Consider the following 20,942-nt stretch of genomic DNA (forward strand, 5'->3'; position numbering starts at 1 on the left):
AGGCTGTGTAATTCCGGCATCAGGTTTGAAATCGGATGCTGCTTTTGTGAGGGACTAAAATTAGCCATCCTGGTTATGGATTACAGGATACGCGCAACAAAGAGAAAGTGAGAACAGGGTCTGTTCCTTCACCAGACCTCCTGGACGTCGCAGGCAACCTTTACAGGGTCTTCCAGTCAGCAAGTGACATGGAGACAGATGAGGATTGGTGGGTCCCTCACACGACGGGGCAGCAGCAAGTAACCCCGGCGAGGTGCCCGACAGCAGCTCGTTTTCAAACGAACGTATTCTCTTCCTCCTCCGCGGATCTGAACCGTAAAACTCACGCCCCTTTCTTCCTCGTACCCCATCCTCGAAGCCCGGAGTCGCCGAAGCCCCTCCCAGCGCCGGTCCCTCCGGTCTCCCCTCCCCCGCCCCCAGTTTCCCCCGCCTGGGCTCCTCTCTGTCTCCCCCTCCCGGACAGCGTCCGCGCTCGGCCGGCCCTCCCGCCGCCTGTTTGTGAATGAGACGCTCAGTTTCTCAATGGAGCCGCGGGGGGCTCGGGCGGACGCGGCGCGGCCGCAGCGCTGGCCCTGAGCCCGGAGGGGGGCGCCTTTTCCTCGCTCCCTCCCCTCTTCCCTCCCTCCCGCCGCCGCGGCTTTTGAGGAACGGGGCTGAGAGGCCGCCGCGTAGGTCGCCGGGGCCCGCATCCCCGAGGACTCCGCCTCACGCTCCGGAGGAGCCGGAGCGCGGCCGAGGGAGCCAGATGCCGAGGAGGCCGGCGGCCTTCGGGAAATTTCCGCCGAGACCCTCCGCTCTGGGCTTAGAAAGTTGTTGAGTTCGTATTTCCTTTTTAAATCCCGGTTGGCTATTAGCTCTTCGCCGGCACCTTTTTTTTTTTTTTTTCCGGGAGAGGAGGGGGAGTGCGGGGAAAGGAGAGAAGAAAATAAAAAAGGATTTCCGCCCGGAGAGAGCGACAGTTGTGAGAGCTTTTCCTTCAGAAGACAGGAGCGGCGTTCGCGGCCGCCGCGGGCGCCCGGCCCCGCCGGCCCCACCATGCGCGAGCCGGCCTCCGGCTGTTGAGGCACGGAGACGCGGAAGCGTCGGCCGGCAGCACCGGGCTCTCGGCGCTCCCGGGCGCGTTCGGTCGGCCGGGCGGCGGCGGCGGCGGCGGGATGGAGCCCGCGACCGCGCCCCAGCCCGACATGGCGCCGGAGCTGACCCCGGAGGAGGAGCAGGTAAGCTGGGCCGCGGCCGCGGCGGTGGGTGTGTCCGGACCCCCGAGGCCTAGGCCGGCCTCTGCCCGCGGAGGCCGCGCGCTCCACGGCCCCCGGCCCGCGGGTGCCCCTTCCCCCGGCGACCGCGCCCCAGGCCGTCAGCCCCCGACCCGGGGGACGCCGCGGGACGCAGCTCCCGGCCTCTTCGGTCCCTTAGGCTTACGGGCCTCAGATCGCCCCCTCCCCCCATTCTGGTGGTGATTCAAGTTCCTCGGACTGGGGGGCCTCCCTTTCCCTCCCACCACCCTCGACCCCCGACGTTTGCTGAACACCTACTTGCCTTCGGGCCCTCCACCCCTATAAATGTTCAGCTTCTTTCCTTAAGGGTTTGTGGTTTTTTAAGGACAGGCAAAGTCCCGTTTGGGGGGAGGATTCCTGTGGGGAACATCTCCCCACCCGAGGAGAGTGGTGATAGGGAGTGGGTACGTAGATGCCCTAGCTTTTCAGATGAGCCTCTCGGGCTTCTCACAGGGCTGTGGCAGGCCTACTTGGGCAGATTCTGGAAGATCCAGGCCTCATGCACCCGAAGCCCCTGGCCTGGACCGCCCTATTCAGCGCTCTCAAACTGGGCGCATCCCCTCACCCCCACTTCCCTACCCACCCTCCCATCTCATCTCGCTGTCTCCATCTTTCTGGAGCCTATGTAGAGCTCCATTGTCCCTTAAAGCTTATGACCTTCAGTTCCCAGGAGGAAGTGGTTTGCGGTGTCATTCTGGGGGTTTGGGTAAGGGAAAAGCCCAGGGCCCTTGTGTCTTTCCCTCCCCCACATTCCTTCTGGGGAGACACGGACCACTCCTTCAGAGGAAGATTGGAAAATCTGCTAGCTGAGATTGGGAACCCTAAAGACTTTCGCTATCTCTTCCTTGGCACTGCCCATACCCGGCTTTAGCTATGCTCAAATATAGCCATAGTCTGATTTCATGTTTAAAAAAACAAAAACCTGAAATAAGAAAAAGATGAACCATACTGGTAACCCGTTTCAGGCCCTCCAGCCCTTATTCCCAAGGACCACATTTGGTAGCACAGTCTCTAGACAGTCCGATTTTACAAACTAGTATTAGTTAATGGGCTTAAGACCTGATTTTTAAAAAGCTCTTGACTTTTCTCCTCATTTGTGGAGATGACATTTTTCACATTTGGCCTCAAACCACTATCTTGCCTTTTCACGCCTTGAGATAAAATCAGCATGGGAGAGAAAAAAAAATTCTGCTCTGTAGGAGCAGTGGTAACATCCTGGTATCTGCAGTTGAGTGTTAATGAAATGCTAGTCAAGGCCTAGTGCAAGCAGGTGGCCAAGGAGCCTGTCCTTCCAGAATTAGGGAAATACTTCAGTACTAAGGTTGTGGTGTTGAAGAGGCAAAACCCGTTCACTTCTTTTCCTTGGATTAGTCAGATTTAGAGTTTCTATGTTTCTATGACTTAAAGGCATTAGTATTCCACTATGAAAACGGGATTAGGTTGCAAGTTAAAAAATTAAAACCAAGGAAAGCAAGTATTGATAAAGTCAGTGCTTTACTCTGTATAGAGTATTTGCATATACTTTTATAGTGTTTAGTAAAATCTTTGTATTTAGTGGAAATCTTTTACAGTGAATAAACGTGATGGGCATTAATAAGGACTGGATGGTAACAGTAAAATATTTTTATATTAAGATCAAGAAGGTATGTGGGTTTTTAAAATCATACCTTTTCCTACAAAATGTCAGGTTTTCTACAAGCATTTCAAAATGTTGAATCAAACATAAAAGTAGCATAGTTCCAATTATTGTGATTGTAATGAAATTGTAAAATTTCATAGTTTAATATCACATAAGAGCACTCTTCACTGTTATGATTTATTTAGATTATGTTAAGCAGCCGCAAATTCATGTTGGTCTTATCTAAGTAGTGATCATGGGCTATGACACATTCATTTCATAATGCTGCCCCATTGCTGAAACCAATTTTATTTATTTCTTATCAAAAAATTTTTAATGTTTTATTTATTTTTGAGAGAGAGAGAGAGAGAGCGAGCGTGAGGCGGGGGGAGGGCCAGAGAGAGGGAGACACAGAATCATCCAGAGCAGGCTCCAGGCTCTGAGCTGTCAGCACAGAGCCTGACCTGGGGCTCAAACTCAGGAACGCCTTGAGATAATGACCTGAGCTGAAGTCGGATGCTTAACCAACCCAGCCACCCAGGTGCCCCTCAAACCAATTTTAGAACTCATTTTAAAGCTTGTGGCAGAATCTTTCAGATATCTTCAGTGTTGGAAACATCTTATCCTTTTGAGGGTCAATTTGCTTTTTGGAAATACCAATCTTTTGGAATTTTATAAGTAAAGGATCACACTAGGTTAACACAGGTTCAGACGAAAATGAAATACATTTATGCATTTAGGTCCTTTTGGGGGGTAGGTTAACTAACTGCTTTAAAGATATTTCTGGAGCAGATCTCTCCTGAATGGTATATTCTTGTATATAGTCATGTGAATCAGAAACCCAGAAGTTTCTTGAACATTTTGCTTTCCCTCAGGCCCTGTACACTACACATCATCAGATTTTCCTGAATATCTCTCGAATTCATCAACTTCTTCCACTATCACCATCACCCTAGTCCCCAAGCTGTTGTTAAATGTATCCTTACAGAACTTTTGTTTCCTACCTGATCATCTGCATTCCTTACTCTTATTCCAGAAGGCAAAGGCAAATTGAAAATCTCATTGTGTCTCCAGTCTGCCTCCCTGCCCCTAAAAGAAGCATTTATAAAACCCTTCAGTGGCTTTTCATTACTCTTGGGATATAACAACTCCTGAGTATGATCTACAATGCATGGGCCCTGAGTGTGGTCTAGAGCCCTAGCTAATTCTCACACCTCATCTTTCCTCCAGGCACACAGGCCTTTTGGTCCTGCATTCTTGCTGTTTTCTCCTGGTACAGGGTCTTTGTACAGACTGCTTTCCCCTGTCTGGGAACACCTGCCACTGTTAACTCTCTCTTCATCCTCAGCTTTTGCTTCCTCAGGAAGGCCTTCCTTGATCTCCCCAATTAAGTTAGATCTGTGTTACTGGCTCTTAGAGTACCATGTACTGTCCTTTATATCACTTTTCACAAGTTTACACTATTTGTGGGATTGTATGACTGGAAGCTCCATGAGGGTTGGAACTGTGTCTACTTTTGCCCATCGCCATATGCACATCGCCTAGCATAATGATTGGCACTTAGTGTATGGACATTCTGGAAATACTTGTGGAACAAAGAGTAGTTCGGTACATGAATAGAACACAGACAGCATCATCTCCTTTCTGAGGGGCTTGTAAAAATAAGGACATTGTTCATTTTTACATATACTTCTGAAGGGTCATCATTATTGCTTTGTAGTCTCATTTCCTATCTAGGCATGTGCTGAACTGATATATCAAATTCTCATTTGTAACTCTGATGTTTCTTGCCTTTATTTTTTCAGTTCGCAGTAATTAACAGAGCTTACAATTGAGTTACAAGAAAAAGTGAGCTTTGCCTTTAATAAATTTACATGAATAGCAACAGGGTAATAACAGTAACTGTTTCCTGAGTTTCTGCTTTGAGTCAGGCTCCGCGCTGGGCATTTCACATACGATTAATCCTCATACGATTGGAATTATTACCTCATTTTGCAAACAAGAAAACTCAGACTGAGAGAAGGAAATTGCCCAAGGTCACATAGCTAGCAAGCAATGGAGCCATGATTTCCACCCAGTTCTGGGTTATTCTGCCTCCACTGCAAATGTTCCCTGTATTATACTACATAACTTCTCATGAAGCAGCTAGTTACCTTACTAAGATGTCTGCATGCTTGTATAATAGTTAATTTTGTTGGTTTGGGTATTGATATATGTGTATTTGGTTTTGATGATGTGTCTTAAAATATGGTTTAAAAATTGCACAGAAGAAAAATTTTGGAAGACCTTTACTCAGACCTATTGCCAACAGAGACATACACAGTCTATGCAAGAAATTGTGATGAAAGTACTCTTGAGAAAAAATGTGTTCCCTAAGATAGGGTTGACAACTCTCCATTTTGAGGTGTGGTCACAATAAAAATTTAATTTTTTGATATCTTCTTTAGCTTTTGTATAGGAGAAATAACTATTCATGGAACCAAATATGAAGAATATTATCTCTCCAAACTTTAAAAAGCTAGGTGTTTTGTATGTTAATGTGTACATATAAAAGCCTTTCTTCATGGGCTGGCAGAATTATAAGTTTGGCAGTGTGAAGGGTAATTTCTACATATCAGCATTAGTCTTCATTTTTATTATGTTACTAATTGTCTTAATTTCACTTTGCCAGAGCATATACTAACATTTGTAACTTGACCTGAAGTTGATAATTTTTGAATTATAGTTAACTTGAAAGATAATTAAGGGTTTCTTTTTTTTAAAAAAATTTTTTTTTTTTCAACGTTTATTTATTTTTGGGACAGAGAGAGACAGAGCATGAACGGGGGAGGGGCAGAGAGAGAGGGAGACACAGAATCGGAAACAGGCTCCAGGCTCTGAGCCGTCAGCCCAGAGCCCGACGCGGGGCTCGAACTCACGGACCGCGAGATCGTGACCTGGCTGAAGTCGGACGCTTAACCGACTGCGCCACCCAGGCGCAGTAATTAAGGGTTTCTTGAAGGGGGGGGGGGGTTAAAAAAGGGGGTCTCTTACTCATCTGTTCTATGTCTAAAACCTACAGGAAGTTTAAGTGGGACTCCCTGAGTTACATCTGTTTGCGCATAAGTTGTGAGAAATCTCTCTTTGTAATCAAACCATAAAATAAAGACTCACCTAGGATTCTAAGGATACTCAAATTCAGAAATTACAGCTTTTAAGGGTCTTGATTTTACATGGATTTCCCAGTAGTGATTAATAGGATAGAAGAATAGAGTAGTTTTCAAGGCGCCTGGGTGGCTCAGTCGGTTAAGTGTTGGACTTCTGCTAAGGTCATGATCTCACAGTTCTTGAGCCTTGAATCAAGCCTTGCATCGAGCCTCGCATCAGGCTGTGGGCTGTCAGCTCGCAGTCTGCTTTGGATCCTCTGTCTCTGTCTCTCTCTCTCTCTCTCTGCCCTCCTCCCATGTGAGCTTTCTCTCTCTCTCAAAAATAAATAAACTTTGAAAAGAAGAACAGAGTAGTTTTCTAAAGTACTTATGCGTTTATGCATATTTTTATTTTATGTTATTTAATTAATTTATTTTTGTGATAATGATTTCAGGAATTGAATTTAGTGATTCATCACTTATATAGAACACCCAGTGCTCATCCCAACAGGTGTCCTCCTTAATACCCCTTGCCCATTTAGCCCATCCCCCACTCAACACCCCTCCAGCAACCCTTAGTTTGTTCTCTGTATTTAAGAGTCTCTTAAGGTATGCCTCCCTTTGTTTTGTTTTAATTTTTTTAAATGTTTATTTATTGAGAGACAGAGAGAGGCAGAGTGTGAGTCAGGGAGGGGCAGAGAGAGAGAGGGAGACACAATCTGAAGCAGGCTCCAGACTCTGAGCTGTCAGCACAGAGCCTGACGCAGGGCTTGAACCCATGAACCGTTAGACGATGACCTGAGCCAAAGTCAGATACTTATCTGACTGAGTCACCCAGGCTCCCCTTTCTCTCTGTTTTTATATTATTTTTGCTTCCCTTCCCTTATGTTCATCTGTTTTGTATCTTAAATTCTTGTTTTACTTTTTTAAAGATTTGATTTTTTTTTTTTTTAATTTTTTTTTAATGTTTTTATTTATTTTTGAGACAGAGAGAGACAGAGCATGAACGGGGGAGGGGCAGAGAGAGAGGGAGACACAGAATCGGAAGCAGGCTCCAGGCTCTGAGCCATCAGCCCAGAGCCTGACGCGGGGCTCGAACTCACGGACCGCGAGATCGTGACCTGGCTGAAGTCGGACGCTTAACCGACTGCGCCACCCAGGCGCCCCAAAGATTTGATTTTTAAGAGGGGCGCTGGGTGGCTCAGCTGGTTAAACGTCTGAATTTGGCCCAGGTCATGATCTCACTGTTCGTGAGTTCGGGCCCCACATCAGGCTCTGTGTTGACAGCTTGGAGCCTGGAGTCTGCTTTGGATTCTGTGTCTCCCTCTCTCTCTGCCCCTCCCTAGCTCACGTTCGCGCACGCTCTCTCTCTCTCTGTCAAAAATAAATCAACTTAAAAAAAAAAAAAAAAAGATTTGATTTTTAAATAATCTCTACCCCCAACATAGGGCTCAAACTCACAACCCCAAGATCAGGAGTCATGTGTGCCACTGACTGAGCCAGCCAGGCACCACGCATATTTTCATCTTAGACCAAAGTTGGTTTTAATAACTTGTATAGTGCTTCTTGCACATTAAAAATAATTCATGAATTTCTTTAAAGTTGCTGTAACAAATAATCTAATATTTATTTAATTTTTTTTTTTAATTTTTTTTTTTCAACGTTTATTTATTTTTGGGACAGAGAGAGACAGAGCATGAACGGGGGAGGGGCAGAGAGAGAGGGAGACACAGAATCGGAAACAGGCTCCAGGCTCTGAGCCATCAGCCCAGAGCCTGACGCGGGGCTCGAACTCACGGACTGCGAGATCGTGACCTGGCTGCAGTCGGATGCTTAACCGACTGCGCCACCCAGGCGCCCCTCTAATATTTATTTTCAAAGCCTCTAAAGAAAATTTCTATTTTAGAGTTAATGTTGTTCAGAGCATTATTGTGAAGTTAGTAAGTTAGTGCTTACATTGTAAGCACTCAGTAAAGTTAGCCTTTATCATAATATTCTCTGTTTTTGAATAGTGAAAGATTTTAGAGCCAAGTTAGCTTAAACTAATCCCAAGGGAGAAAAATATTTATATTTACCCTGGGGATTATCACTTAGCATGGATTCATATGAATGCCAGAAAATAGTTATCTTGTAACTCTATCACATAGTTTTCAAAAACCTATTCTAATTCTATGCTGTGGTTTGTGTTCTTATAACAGGGATCATCTGAAGCTAAAAATTTAACTGCCTTGCAGTGGACTTCAGAGATTTTTGGCATTTTTCCCAAGGGCAAGGGTTTTTGTCCTGGTTCTTGTGGCCAAGAACTTCCCTTTTCCCACAGCCTCACATGTCCTGTGCTAAATGTCATCTGTCCGCCCAGAAGTATCCATACGTCAAGGACCAGATGATTCATAACATTAAGTAGAGGCCTTCCAGAGAGCGGAAAGATGAAGAATTCTCATTATTTTCGTTATTGCCAGTAACTAATGATGTTGTAATTAACAATCAGGTGAAATCTCATCTGGATGTGAGAATTTTACTCTGTTAAAATTTCTGAGCATATCAATGGCCTTGGACTTCACTTTTGTGGATGTTAAGGAACCTGGAGGTTTTCTCTAGGAACCTGACTTTTAGTCAGGTTCAATTCAATTAATGAATTGAAAAGTAAGACACTTCCTTTGGAAAGGAGCTGAACTGTTTCACAGAGGTAAAAGTTAAATGTTCTCTCTCTCTCTCAAAAATTCACATTAAAAAAAAAATTAGATGCCATCGTCCTAACTCTGTTCATATGCTAAAACCTACAGTGCCAGTTACAGCCATTTCATGCTTGTTCTACCACCCGCCTCGATGTCTCACACAACTGGGGATATTTTCTTTTTCCAAATCAGTCATTATCATATTTGCCACCTGTGCATGCCTCTGTACAAGAGCTCCTTGGTTGCTCTTTCTGGCCACTGGAATAGTCCCTGTTTTTTATTCCTCTTCCTCCGGAGTAGGAGCAGATGTTCCTGGAACAGGTATTTTAGCCTGTATTCTTCAGTGCTGGAGGGCCTATACCTGCTGGAAGGAGCACTTTCATGTCTGACTTTGAAAAGACCTCTTGAGTAACTAACTGAAATGGCATGAGATAGGCAGCAGGGGTGGGAGACTGAGATGCCATAGAGCCCATGGGAAGAGTGGTTTGTTTATTAAGGATTGGTTGTCTCTTAGATCTAGATTATAAAATGATGAGAACAAGACAGGTTAGAGGTGACTGTTTCTTTAGTTTCTGATTCTAAGAAAAACATTCCATTTTTCTCTAGGAAAGACCGTTTCTGTTTTATGTATTGGTTTCCTCTGAAATACCAAACCCACCCAAAACACACATGCATAGTTCTTGTCTTTTATTCAGCACAGGTGGCACAGAAATGACTAGCTTTATGGAATTCTTATGAAACCAGAATTCTCAGAATTGATGGGCGGATTCTAAAGAGAGCTGTCTATGACTTTAGTACTGAAGTGTCTAGGGACATTAATCCGTAAATTACTTGTTCATTCCTTGAACTGGCTAAGTTTTACATTTGTATTTGGTTTTATATATATCATTAATTAAATGATATACATCATTATTAAAATAATATTTTTAAAAATAGTCTTAGGTTCTCTACAATGATCTTATATTTCTTTTATCATTAAAATCAATAACATCTTGTAAAAAGTGCTGCATGCACTATATAAGTGTGGGATTATGTTATTAAATGCTGAGGGGCGCCTGAGTGGCTCAGTCGGTTAAGTAACTGACTTCAGCTCAGGTCATGATCTCATGGGTTCTAGCCCAGCATCGGGCTCTGCTGGCGGTTCAGGGCCGAGACACAGGATTCTGTGTCTTCCTCTCTCTGCCCCTCCCCTGCTTGCGCATGCGCGCACGCTCTCTCTCTCCCTCTCTCCCTCTCTCTCTCTCTCTCTCTCTCTCAAATAATAAACATTAAAAATTTTTTTAAAAATGCTGAGATCCCGGGGCACCTGGGTGGCTCAGTCGGTTAAGCGGCCGACTTCGGCTCAGGTCATGATCTCACGGTCCGTGAATTTGAGCCCCGCATCGGGCTCTGTGCTGACAGCTCAGAGCCTGGAGCCTGTTTCGGACTCTGTGTCTCCCTCTCTCTGACCCTCCCCCGTTCATGCTCTGTCTCTCTCTGTCTCAAAAATAAATAAACGTTAAAAAAAATTTTTTTTTTAAATGCTGAGATCCCAGTATTTAAAATTAATGCAAATCTAGCCTTTTTCTAAACAGAACTATTTGCAAGTGAAACCTGGGCCTTTTGGGAGATGATGGCAATAAGTCTTAGGTAAACTTCAGGAATCCCCAGCTTCCTTTGTGGCTCCAGTTTTATTTTATATTTTTGAGTTTGTTTTGTTTTCTTTTTTTAAGGAACTTTTAGGAAACGTTAATTAATTTAAATAAGTAACATCGCTTACAGTTACAAAATGCTCAGTAAATAGTTGTGCTAATAGTATTCTTATTCTTTCTGCAACACCAAACAATTTTTTTTCAGGTAAGTAAAGGAAGAATAATTAAGAATTTAACTTTGTAGCAATGAGATAGAGGATTTCAAGATTGCCTGACTTCTGACAGTTACCATGCATGAGTAATGTATCTAGAAGATGGTAGTGGGGATACCTGCAGCTGATTTTATGCTGTTATCACTTTCTGCACCATTCATTAGTTCACTGATTTATTTCATCTTTCTTGGTTATAGATTACTTTTAGATGCATTGGTCAGCATTGTCTTTTTTATTTTTTTTTCCCAGATAAAACTTTAAAGGTCATCTGATCTAAAAATGACTCATTTGTGGAGTGCGAAGAGTAACAGTTTATATTATCTTCTATATCTTTCTTTTTTAAAAAAATATTTTATTTATTTTTTGAGAGAGACTGTAAGCGAGGGAGGGGCAAAGGGAGAAGGGAACAGAGGATCTGACGTGGGCTCTGCTGACAAGCTGACAGCAGCGAGCCTAACGTGGGGCTTGAACGAACTCACAATCCATGAGATCATGACCAGAGCCAAAGTTGGATGCTCAACTGACGGAGCCACCCAGGTGCTCCATCTTCCTTATCTTTCTTAAACAGCATTTGTGAAAACATTCTCATTCCATGGTTTATCTCAGTGGTTCTCAACCAGGATGATTTCTTTTTTTTTTTTTTTTTTTTTTTTTTAATTTTTTTTTTTTTTTCAACGTTTATTTATTTTTGGGACAGAGAGAGACAGAGCATGAACGGGGGAGGGGCAGAGAGAGAGGGAGACACAGAATCGGAAACAGGCTCCAGGCTCTGAGCCATCAGCCCAGAGCCCGACGCGGGGCTCGAACTCACGGACCGCGAGATCGTGACCTGGCTGAAGTCGGACGCTTAACCGACTGCGCCACCCAGGCGCCCCAACCAGGATGATTTCAAAACAGCCCTCTCGGCCCCAAATAAATGTCTATGTCTAGAGATACATTTGATTGTCACAATTAGAGGGTGCTACTGGCATTTGGTGCGTAGAGGCTAGGAATGCTGTGAAACATCTATAAATGTATAGGACAGCCCACCACAACCAAGAATTATCAGACCCAGACTGGCAATAGTCCCAAGGTTGAGAAACTCTGTAATTTAGTTTTGTTTTTTTTTTAGAGAAAGCAAGCAGAGGAGAGGGGTGGAGGGGGGAGGGAGAGAGAGGAAGGGAAGGAGGAGAGAGAGTCTTAAGCAGGCTCCATGCTCAGCACCTAGCTTGATGCAGGGCTCCATCCCACGACCCTGGGGTCATGACCTTAGCCAAAATCAACAGTCATCCGCTCAACTGACTGAGCCACCCAGGCTCCCCGAGGAACCCTAGTTTATATCTGAAGGAATTTTGTGGTTCTTAGGAACAGAGATACAAATTCCTGCTTTTTAGTTGAGGATAGGTCTTTGGTTAACACATTTAGTATTTATTCAAATATGTGTCCCCAGATACTGATTTCTGGGATTAACTTTACATACTGAAAAGTGAAAAACTCTTGTGTTTTATTTTATAGCATAACCATCACAGAGTATCGATAAAATGAGCCATTTGCAGGGGTTTTCAGGGATGGGAGGGATTTTATGTGACAAGGAGAACATTACTGAGCTCTGCCATGTAATGATAATGGGAGGTGTCAGTTTTGCTTTCCCCTCTAAGTGTTTCTGAGCTTCTGTTCCTCCAGTGAGTGAGGTGATTATTATGTATCTTCCTTTTCATGTTAATGTCTGCCAAGAGGAAGGTTTTACAGATTATAAACAGAAAACCTGTTCATTCAGCAATCATTATTGTCTACTGTGTACCAAGTTCTTGATCAGCATGGATGAGGGGCTCTCTGTCTTTGAGGAGTTGCCCTCTAGTTCTAAGCAGTTCTAGAATTGTGGGGTACCCACCAAGGAAGAGGCCCTCTTATACCCAGTGAGGGCAGGATCTCCATCTCTGTATCCTTAGTGCACATTGTGAGAGCTCAAAATACATTTGCTGAGGAATGAGTGAAAGCATGTTGAAATTATTTATTCCTCACACAACCCAGGAAACTGGTATTCTTTTGCTCAGGATGATTGTCTATGTGATAATTGGGATGATGCTCAGAGGCTTTCAGTAATTTACCAAGGAGGCAGCACTGGGACACAAACTCTGATTAAATGCGGTGCTCGTTCTAGTAAACTTCGTCTGTTTTACCGACATATTTCTATGTATGACACACCTATATACATATACACCAGAAATAGCTCTCTCGGCACTTGGGGGTTGAAGATTCCTGGTTTCTGCTATTCCCAAGTTTTCCTACAGAGAAGTGGCTACATTGTTACCAGCTGGTTATTGTACATTTATTTATGAAAGAAATTATATGCTTTAATGGGGTTAATGAACTTGAGGGTTCATATAGGTCTCTGGCTGTACCTCAGAATGTTAATAGGTCTCCCCTTTGCCTTTCTGAAGCCAGTCTTTAGTCTTTTATATATAAAGTTTAATCTTTCATGTATTATAATCAGCATAATGGGGAAGCATATGCTAGGATGAAACTGTAGCTTTTTTTTCTTTAATTTTTTAAATGTTTTATTTATTTTTAAGACAGAGAGAGTGCAGATGGGGCAGAGAGAGAGGGAGACACAGAACCCGAAGCAGGCTCCAGGCTCCAAGCTGTGAGCACAGAGCCCGACGCGGGGCTCGAACTCACGAACTATGAGATCATGACCTGAGCCGAAGTCAGACGCTCAACCAACAGCCACCCAGGCGCCCCTAAAACTGTAGCTTTTTAAATTGTTTTTCCCTGGCGCCTGGGTGGCTCATTCAGTTAAGCAGCTGACTCTTGATTTTGGCTCAGGTCATGATCTCAAGGTCGTGGGATATTGGGCCCCGCGTTGGGTTCTGTGCTGAGCGTGGAGCCTATTTAGGATTCTCTCCCTCTCCCCGCCCCCCGCCCCTCTCATGCTCTTCTCTCCCAAAATAAATAAACCTAAAAATATAAATAATAAATAGTTTTTTTTCCATGATACCTTCGCTTTGCTCTTGTTTTGGCTGCACTTAAGCTACTACTAGAGTTTATTTCTCAATTCTTGCCAAGTGTAAAAGTTGAGAAAAATTTTTCCTAAAAACAAAATTTTTTTTTCTCCTTCTTTCACTTTCTATACTCACAGGTTTCTCTCTTAGATTCATAAAGGAAGAAAAAGAGTTACCGAGAGGAAGACCTGGAGCCTCAAACATAATACACAAGCATCAGAAAAGCTTTACTTGGGAAAAGCCGTTTGTTTCACTCAGTGTAGCTCTTCCATGCCAGGAAAACCCCCGAAGTGATGAGAAAATATTTCTAGTGAGGTTAGGGACTTAACAGTGATACAGCTAGCAAGATTAAAATATACAGGATTTCCAGTATACTTTTGTTTTCAAAAACATAACTGTACATCTTTTTTTTTTTCTTTAGCCATCCAAAACATCATTTTCTTTCATAGCTGATAGCAAACTAAGCAAATGCTAGCTTTGGAGGTGATTTTGTGAGAAAATTAGAAGCAACTGGAAATTTGTGTTTTGAATGATAATGCTTGGAAACTCTAGTCAGGACCTCTAATTGTTGTCGTGCTGCCCTTATAGTGCTACAAATATTGGTAAAAGCCCACGTCAAGGGGCGCCTGGGTGGCGCAGTCGGTTAAGCGTCCGACTTCAGCCAGGTCACGATCTCGCGGTCCGTGAGTTCGAGTCCCGCGTCGGGCTCTGGGCTGATGGCTCAGAGCCTGGAGCCTGTTTCCGATTCTGTGTCTCCCTCTCTCTCTGCCCCTCCCCCGTTCATGCTCTGTCTCTCTCTGTCCCAAAAATAAATAAACGTTGAAAAAAAAAAATTAAAAAAAAAAAAAAAAAAAGCCCATGTCAAAACTTGTGATAACAATAGTGACTAAGCATTACCTATTAGGATGACTGTAATTTTTTTTAAATTTTTTTTTGACATTTATTTATTTTTGAGAGACAGAGACAGAGCATGAGCGGAGGAGGGGCAGAGAGAGAGGGAGACACAGAATCAGAAGCAGGCTCTAGGCTCTGAGCTGTCAGCACAGAGCCCGACGTGGGGCTCGAACTCACAAACTGTGAGATCATGACCTGAGCTGGTCAGTTACTTAACCGACTGAGCCACCCAGGCACCCCAGGATGACTGTAATTTTTAAAAATATTTATTTATTTATTTGGGGGAGAGTGCAAATGGGGGAGGGGCAGAGAAAGGGGGACAGAGAATCCTAAGCGGGCTCTGTGCTGACTGGCTGACAGCAGCGAACTCAGGAACTGTGAGATCATGACCTGAGCCCAAGTCGGACGCTTACTCAGCTGAGCCATCCAGTGCCTCTGGCTATAATTTTTTTTTTAAAAGAAAGAAAATAGGGGCGCCTGGGTGGCTCAGTCAGTTAGGTGGCCAACTTCGGGTCAGGTCATGGTCTTGAGGTTCTTGAGTTGGAGCCCCGCATCGGGCTCTGTGCTGACAGCCCAGCAGTTCCTGAGTTCCTGAGTTCGCTGTTGTCAGCACAGAGCCCGCTTCGGATTCTGTGTCTCCCTCTCTCTCTGCCCCTCCCCTGACTTATCTGTCTCTCTCTCTCTTTCAAAAAATGAATAAACATCAAATGAGTAAATAAATAAATAAGACAGAAAATACCAAGTATTGGTATTGTTGGTGGCAGTGTAAAATGGTGAAGCCACTGTGGAAAATAGTTTGACAGTTTCTTAAAAGATTAAAGGTAGAACTACCATGTAACCCTGCAATTTTACTTCTAGGTGTATGTCCATGTCATAGCATCAGTCACAGTAACCCAAAGGTAGAAGCAACTTGAGTGTCCGTCGACAGATGGATAGTTAAACAAAATGTGTTATATACATACAATGGAATATTACTCAGCCTTAAAAAGACATGAAATTTTGATATATGTTGCCATGTGGATGAACCTCAAAAACACTGCTTATTGGGGCACCTGGCTGGCTTAGTCAGTGGAGCGGGTGACTCTTGATCTCAGGGTTGTGAGTTCAAGCCCCATGTTGGGTGTAGAAATTACTTAAGAATGAAATCTTAAAAAAAAAAAAACCCAACAACCCACTATGCTTATTGAAATAGGTCAGACACAGAAAGACAAATATATGATTCCATTTACACGAGGTAACTAGAATAGGCAAATTTATAGAGAGAAAGTAGAGCAGTAGGGTTGGGGGAAGATGGGAAAGAGGCTTATTGTTTAATGGGTACTGAGTTTTGTTGGGGGTGATGGAAAAGTTTGGGTATAGATAGTGGTGATGGTTACCCACCATTGTGAATGTATTTAATGCCACTGATTTGTATACTTATGAATGGTAAAAATAATGAATATTATATGTAGGGGCATCTGGATGGCTCAGTTGGCTAAGTGTCCCCACTTGTGCTTTCAGGATGGAGCCCTGCCTGAGTCAAGGATTCTTGGTCTCTCTCTCTGTCTGTCTCTCTGCCCTCCCCCACTGGTGTGTGCACCCTCTCTCTCCCTCTTTCTCTCTCTCTCTTAAAAATAAAACACATTAAAAAAAGGAAAAAAGATAAATATTATGTGTATATTTTACCACCATAAAATAATGGTTAAGCACTATTCTAATTGCTTTACAGGTTTTAATGTTTTGGTTAGTGAATAATGCAGCTGGTGAGGCATAGGAAAGAGAATAGGTGTAAATTCCCCTTCTGGTTTGGCTGCTGATCTTGAGCCTAAAACCACTTATGTAAGTGCCATTTCTCAGTTACAGAATGTAGCTATGTTAATAATTTGTTAGGATGTAAATTGTCGTCTGTTTTTAAGCTCTTGAATGTTTCACATGTGAGATCCAGTTAAGGTCTACTCTACTCTGTAGGAGAATAAGGAATTTTCTGTGTGGGACAAAGCACTGAATGTTATGATGCAAATGGACCCAATTTGTACAGCATCTTCCTCTTCCCCCACCCCCACTCCCAATATAGTTCTGGGAGTGACTTGAAATATTGATCCGCAGCAGTGGTTCTCAGAGAGTGGTCTCCAGACCAGCTATGTGAACATGCCCTCAGAGCTTTTTAAAAATGCACATATTCAACTCCCACCCCAGACCTACTGAATCAGAAGTTCTAGGCTTAAGGTTCAACAATCTATATTTAACAAGCCTCCAAACGCACACTCAAATTTGAGAACTGGTGATCTAGAGAATAGGGTGTTGCGTTGGTAGGGGAACCATCTAAAAGTGGGTTTAAATACTCAGGCTCACTTCAGGAAGAGAAGGCCTAGATTTACAAATTGACTCTAGAACTGTAAGTATAGAACTAGTTTGAACTGGATGAAAGCTCCAGGTATTGTCTGATTCTAGACTAGAACTCTACTGTTCCCTGGTAAAGGAACAGTAAGGCAAAGTTCTCAAAACGCTAGCATTTACCATGGTTTCTCTCATCCAAAGAAAGAGCAGAGCCTGTACCTACTTTAGAAATAGAAATTGAACCACAATGTCTACATGGTTGAAAACAACAGGGCATTGAGACACCTGATGTCCCCTGCAGATGGCATTCCCTAGAGACATGCTTGGCTTCCAAGGGAGTACTGAATGAAAGGAGACACAGGCTGTTCTGATTCGGCCAGGAAAACCTGCCAACTTTGACAGGGCTATTCCATAGGGAAGCTCGTGTTACTGCAATGTCAGTTGCCCTGATAATCTGGACCTAGGAGTTACCAGATTTTACTGTCTGAATCCTGCCAGGGAGCTGAGCCCAGTTCTAATTGGAACTGAAAATGGGGCGCTGCAGTGAGGACAGCCAGATTACAGGCAGCTTTTGCAGGCTTCATTCTTTGTAGGTTTGCAAATGGCCTCTTAGGTACAGTAAACTGTACTACTTGTACTATTTTAGGAGCATGAATAGGTTTGCCCTTGAGTTTGTTTATCTGAGAGCCTCCTTAGGCTGGGAAGTATTGATTCAATGAGTTTGAAATGGCTGAGGTGTGAGGTGTGACATTGCCTAATGAAGTGCTCTGGCCACCTGTATCCCTTTCAGGGAGTAATGGACATTTAGGAAGAGTTCCAGTGTCTTGAGTATGTGATAAAGACACAGGACTCTGTTACCTAGAGTACAAGTTGTGGGGCTTATCTTAGGAAAAAAGCAAGAGGCTAGTTACATTTGGTGTAGACTAGCAGCAGCAGGTCTAATCTACAGGCAAAGGCCAGGTTAACAACAGGTCTGACATGCCAGGTCCTAGAGTTGTGAGCTAGCAGTCATCAAGTCACTCAGATCCATGTGACATGGGCAAAATTGAATTTGAGGTGTGTGTGTGGAGAGGGAGAGGAGGAGAGGGAGATAAAGATGAAGGGAGGAATGTGTTAGTTATTGAGGAACAGAAGTAGTTGACAGGTAACTGCTATTGTGTGAAGAGGAAGAAATATAGAACCAGGAAGGGACTAGTTACTGTGGTTTCAAAGCTTCTCACTCTTCTGATCTTTTCCTGAATTGATTCTCATTTGCTGGTAACCTTAAAATTTAGCACTCAGGACTGAAGACAGTCGTACAAATAAAGTCTGATGGCCTCCTTGTTTGGGGCTTACTTGTTTTGGACACTGTGCTTCTGTAATGTGTTCCAAAATCACAATAATTTTTGGCAGTGTTGGCAAACTGTTGACTCATAGGTTCAAGTTAACTAAGATCCCTAAGTCTTTTCTTATGTGTTCCTGTTAAATTTCTTCTGGTGTTTCTAAAATTGATTTTCTTGCACTTTTCCTGTATAAATTTTATTCTGTTAGATTTAATGTTCACTGAGCATTTTGTGAACATTTTTGTTAAGCCTTATGTGCCAAGAACTTTACAATATTACCTTTTCTCTCCTCTTGTAACAATTCTGTGAAGTGTAATTTCTCTTTTATAGAATAGAAATTAAGGCTCAAACAAATTAAGTAATTTGCTTGCATTCTAAACAGTGAAGTAGAATCAGGCGTTCAAACCGGTCTGACTCCAAAGTCTCTTGCTTTTGAATACCATTCTTGCCCATTGTTCCATCCCGTTTTGATCTTTTAGATCTGTGTTCTGTTTTAAATATATTTGTTCTCTGGGGCACCTGGGTGGCTCAGTCAGTTGAGTGTCCGACTTCAGCTCAGGTCATGATCTCACGGTTCGTGAGTTTGAGCCCCGCGTCGGGTTTGTGCCGATAGCTCGGAGCCTGGAGCCTGCTTCGGGTTCTGTGTCTCCCTCTCTCTCTGCCCCGCCCCCCTCTCGCTCTGTCTGTCTCTCAAAAATGAATAAACGTTAAAAAAATTTTTTTAAATATATTTATTCTCTTAGCTAAAGGCCCTCTTACATTGTCAGCATGACCCAGTGATCTTATCTAAGTCATTTATAACAGTGGGACCGGGCCAGGTATGGATGCAGAGCAAATCAAGGGAAAGAGCATGGCCTTTAGAGTCAGATTTGGTTTTGGACTCTTGGTCGTATCATCACAAGTGGTGTGACATGGCAAGGTCCTTAACTTGTCTGGGCCTCTATTTCCTTATATATAAAATGCCTTAATACCTACAAATGGGCCTGTTGGAATGGTTGAATAAAAAATGAATGCAAAGTGCTTTAGATTATGGCCCATCCCAGCATACTGTATGCTCTCAATAAACATTAGTCTACTTGTCTCTCTCATTTCAGGGAATTCTTTAATGTCTTTTTATTTTATTTTATTTTTTTTATTTTTTTATTTTTTTTTTTCTTTTTCTTTTTTTTTTTTTTTTTTTTTTTTTCAACGTTTATTTATTTTTGGGACAGAGAGAGACAGAGCATGAACGGGGGAGGGGCAGAGAGAGAGGGAGACACAGAATCGGAAACAGGCTCCAGGCTCTGAGCCATCAGCCCAGAGCCCGATGCGGGGCTCGAACTCACAGACTGCGAGATCGTGACCTGGCTGAAGTCGGACGCTTAACCGACTGCGCCACCCAGGCGCCCCATATTTTTTTTATTTTTTATTTTTTATTTTTGGGACAGAGAGAGACAGAGCATGAACGGGGGAGGGTCAGAGAGAGAGGGAGACACAGAATCTGAAACAGGCTCCAGGCTCTGAGCCATCAGCCCAGAGCCTGACGCGGGGCTCGAACTCACGGACCGCGAGATCGTGACCTGGCTGAAGTTGGACGCTTAACCGACTGCGCCACCCAGGCGCCCCAAATGCCTTTTTATTTTTTTGTGTCCTTTAAAATTCATCCCCCTAGTCCTATTGATTTTTTTTTTTTTTTTTTTTAATTTAATGGACTGTCTTTGGGTATAGTTGTTTAGTTTCCCACAGGGCTATCATATGCCCCACTGTGGCAGCATACTTGGCTATAGAAAGTAGTGGTTAAGAGCTATACCACAAATTTCTGCTGGAGTGTGAGCAAGGTGCTTAAAACTCACTCTGCCTCAGTTTCATCAGGTGTACAGTGTGGGTAAAAATAGTACCTACCATGAAGAGTTGTTATAAGGATTAAATAAGTTAATATATATGAAGTCCTTGGAACAGTGCTTGGCAGATAGTGCTGTTTAATCTTTGCTAGTATTAATATCTGTAAGTTACAGATAATAATACCTACCTTGTATGGTTATTATGAGAAGTAAGTGTGTCAGGCGCCTGGGTGGCTCAGTCAGTTGAGCGTCCAACTTTGGCTCAGTCATGATCTCATGGTTCATGGGTTTGGGCCCCGTGTTGGGCTCTCTGCTGTCAGCACAGAGCCTGCTTCGGGTCTTCTGTCTCCTCTCTCTTCCCCTCCCCTGCTTGTACCCTCTCTCTCCCTGTCTCAAAAATAAATAAACATTAAAAAAAAATAAGTGTAAAAAAAATAAAAAATAAAATAAAAAAATAAAAAAAAAAAAGGGGCGCCTGGGTGGCGCAGTCGGTTAAGCGTCCGACTTCAGCCAGGTCACGATCTCGCGGTCCGGGAGTTCGAGCCCCGCGTCAGGCTCTGGGCTGATGGCTCAGAGCCTGGAGCCTGTTTCCGATTCTGTGTCTCCCTCTCTCTCTTCCCCTCCCCCGTTCATGCTCTGTCTCTCTCTGTCCCAAAAATAAATAAACGTTGAAAAAAAAAAAAAAAATAAGTGTGTCAACTGCTTAATATTTTGCCAAGCAAATAAATATAACAAATTAATAGAAGGAAATCTCACTGTGAACAAAGATATCATGAAACACTTGTCAAATGCCTTGCTGAAATGTAAATCTCTTCCATGTATTGGTGATTTTCAAACTTTACTATATATAAGAATCACCTGGCGGAGGAGGGGCGGGCACCTGGTGGCTCAGTCAGTTAAGTGTCTGACTTCAGCTGAGGTCATGATGTCATGATGTCATGGTTTGTGAGTTCGCTGTCAGCGCAGAGCCCGCTTCAGATCCTTGGTCTCCCTTTCTCTCTGCCACTACCGTGCTCGCATGGCTCCCCCTGCCCCTCTCTCTCAATAAATAAATAAATAAATAGACACTAAAAA

General features: G+C 43.4%; 1 protein-coding gene across 2 annotated transcripts in view; it reads left to right on the forward strand.

Annotated features, from left to right (window-relative positions):
* Positions 1-455: 455 nt before the first annotated feature.
* Positions 456-20,942, forward strand: part of PTPN9 (protein tyrosine phosphatase non-receptor type 9) — an 83,067-nt gene continuing 62,580 nt past the window's right edge. Inside the window, exon 1 of one of the 2 annotated variants that reach the window (XM_045449025.1) lies at positions 456-1,217. In XM_045449025.1, the coding sequence (XP_045304981.1) occupies positions 1,155-1,217 (63 nt within the window). In that variant the 5' untranslated portion in view covers positions 456-1,154. The remainder of the gene's footprint in view (positions 1,218-20,942) is intronic. The other variant, XM_045449026.1, reaches the window with a different exon arrangement.

This window comes from Leopardus geoffroyi, chromosome B3, assembly GCF_018350155.1.
Source record: "Leopardus geoffroyi isolate Oge1 chromosome B3, O.geoffroyi_Oge1_pat1.0, whole genome shotgun sequence".
Lineage (NCBI taxonomy): Eukaryota > Metazoa > Chordata > Mammalia > Carnivora > Felidae > Leopardus > Leopardus geoffroyi.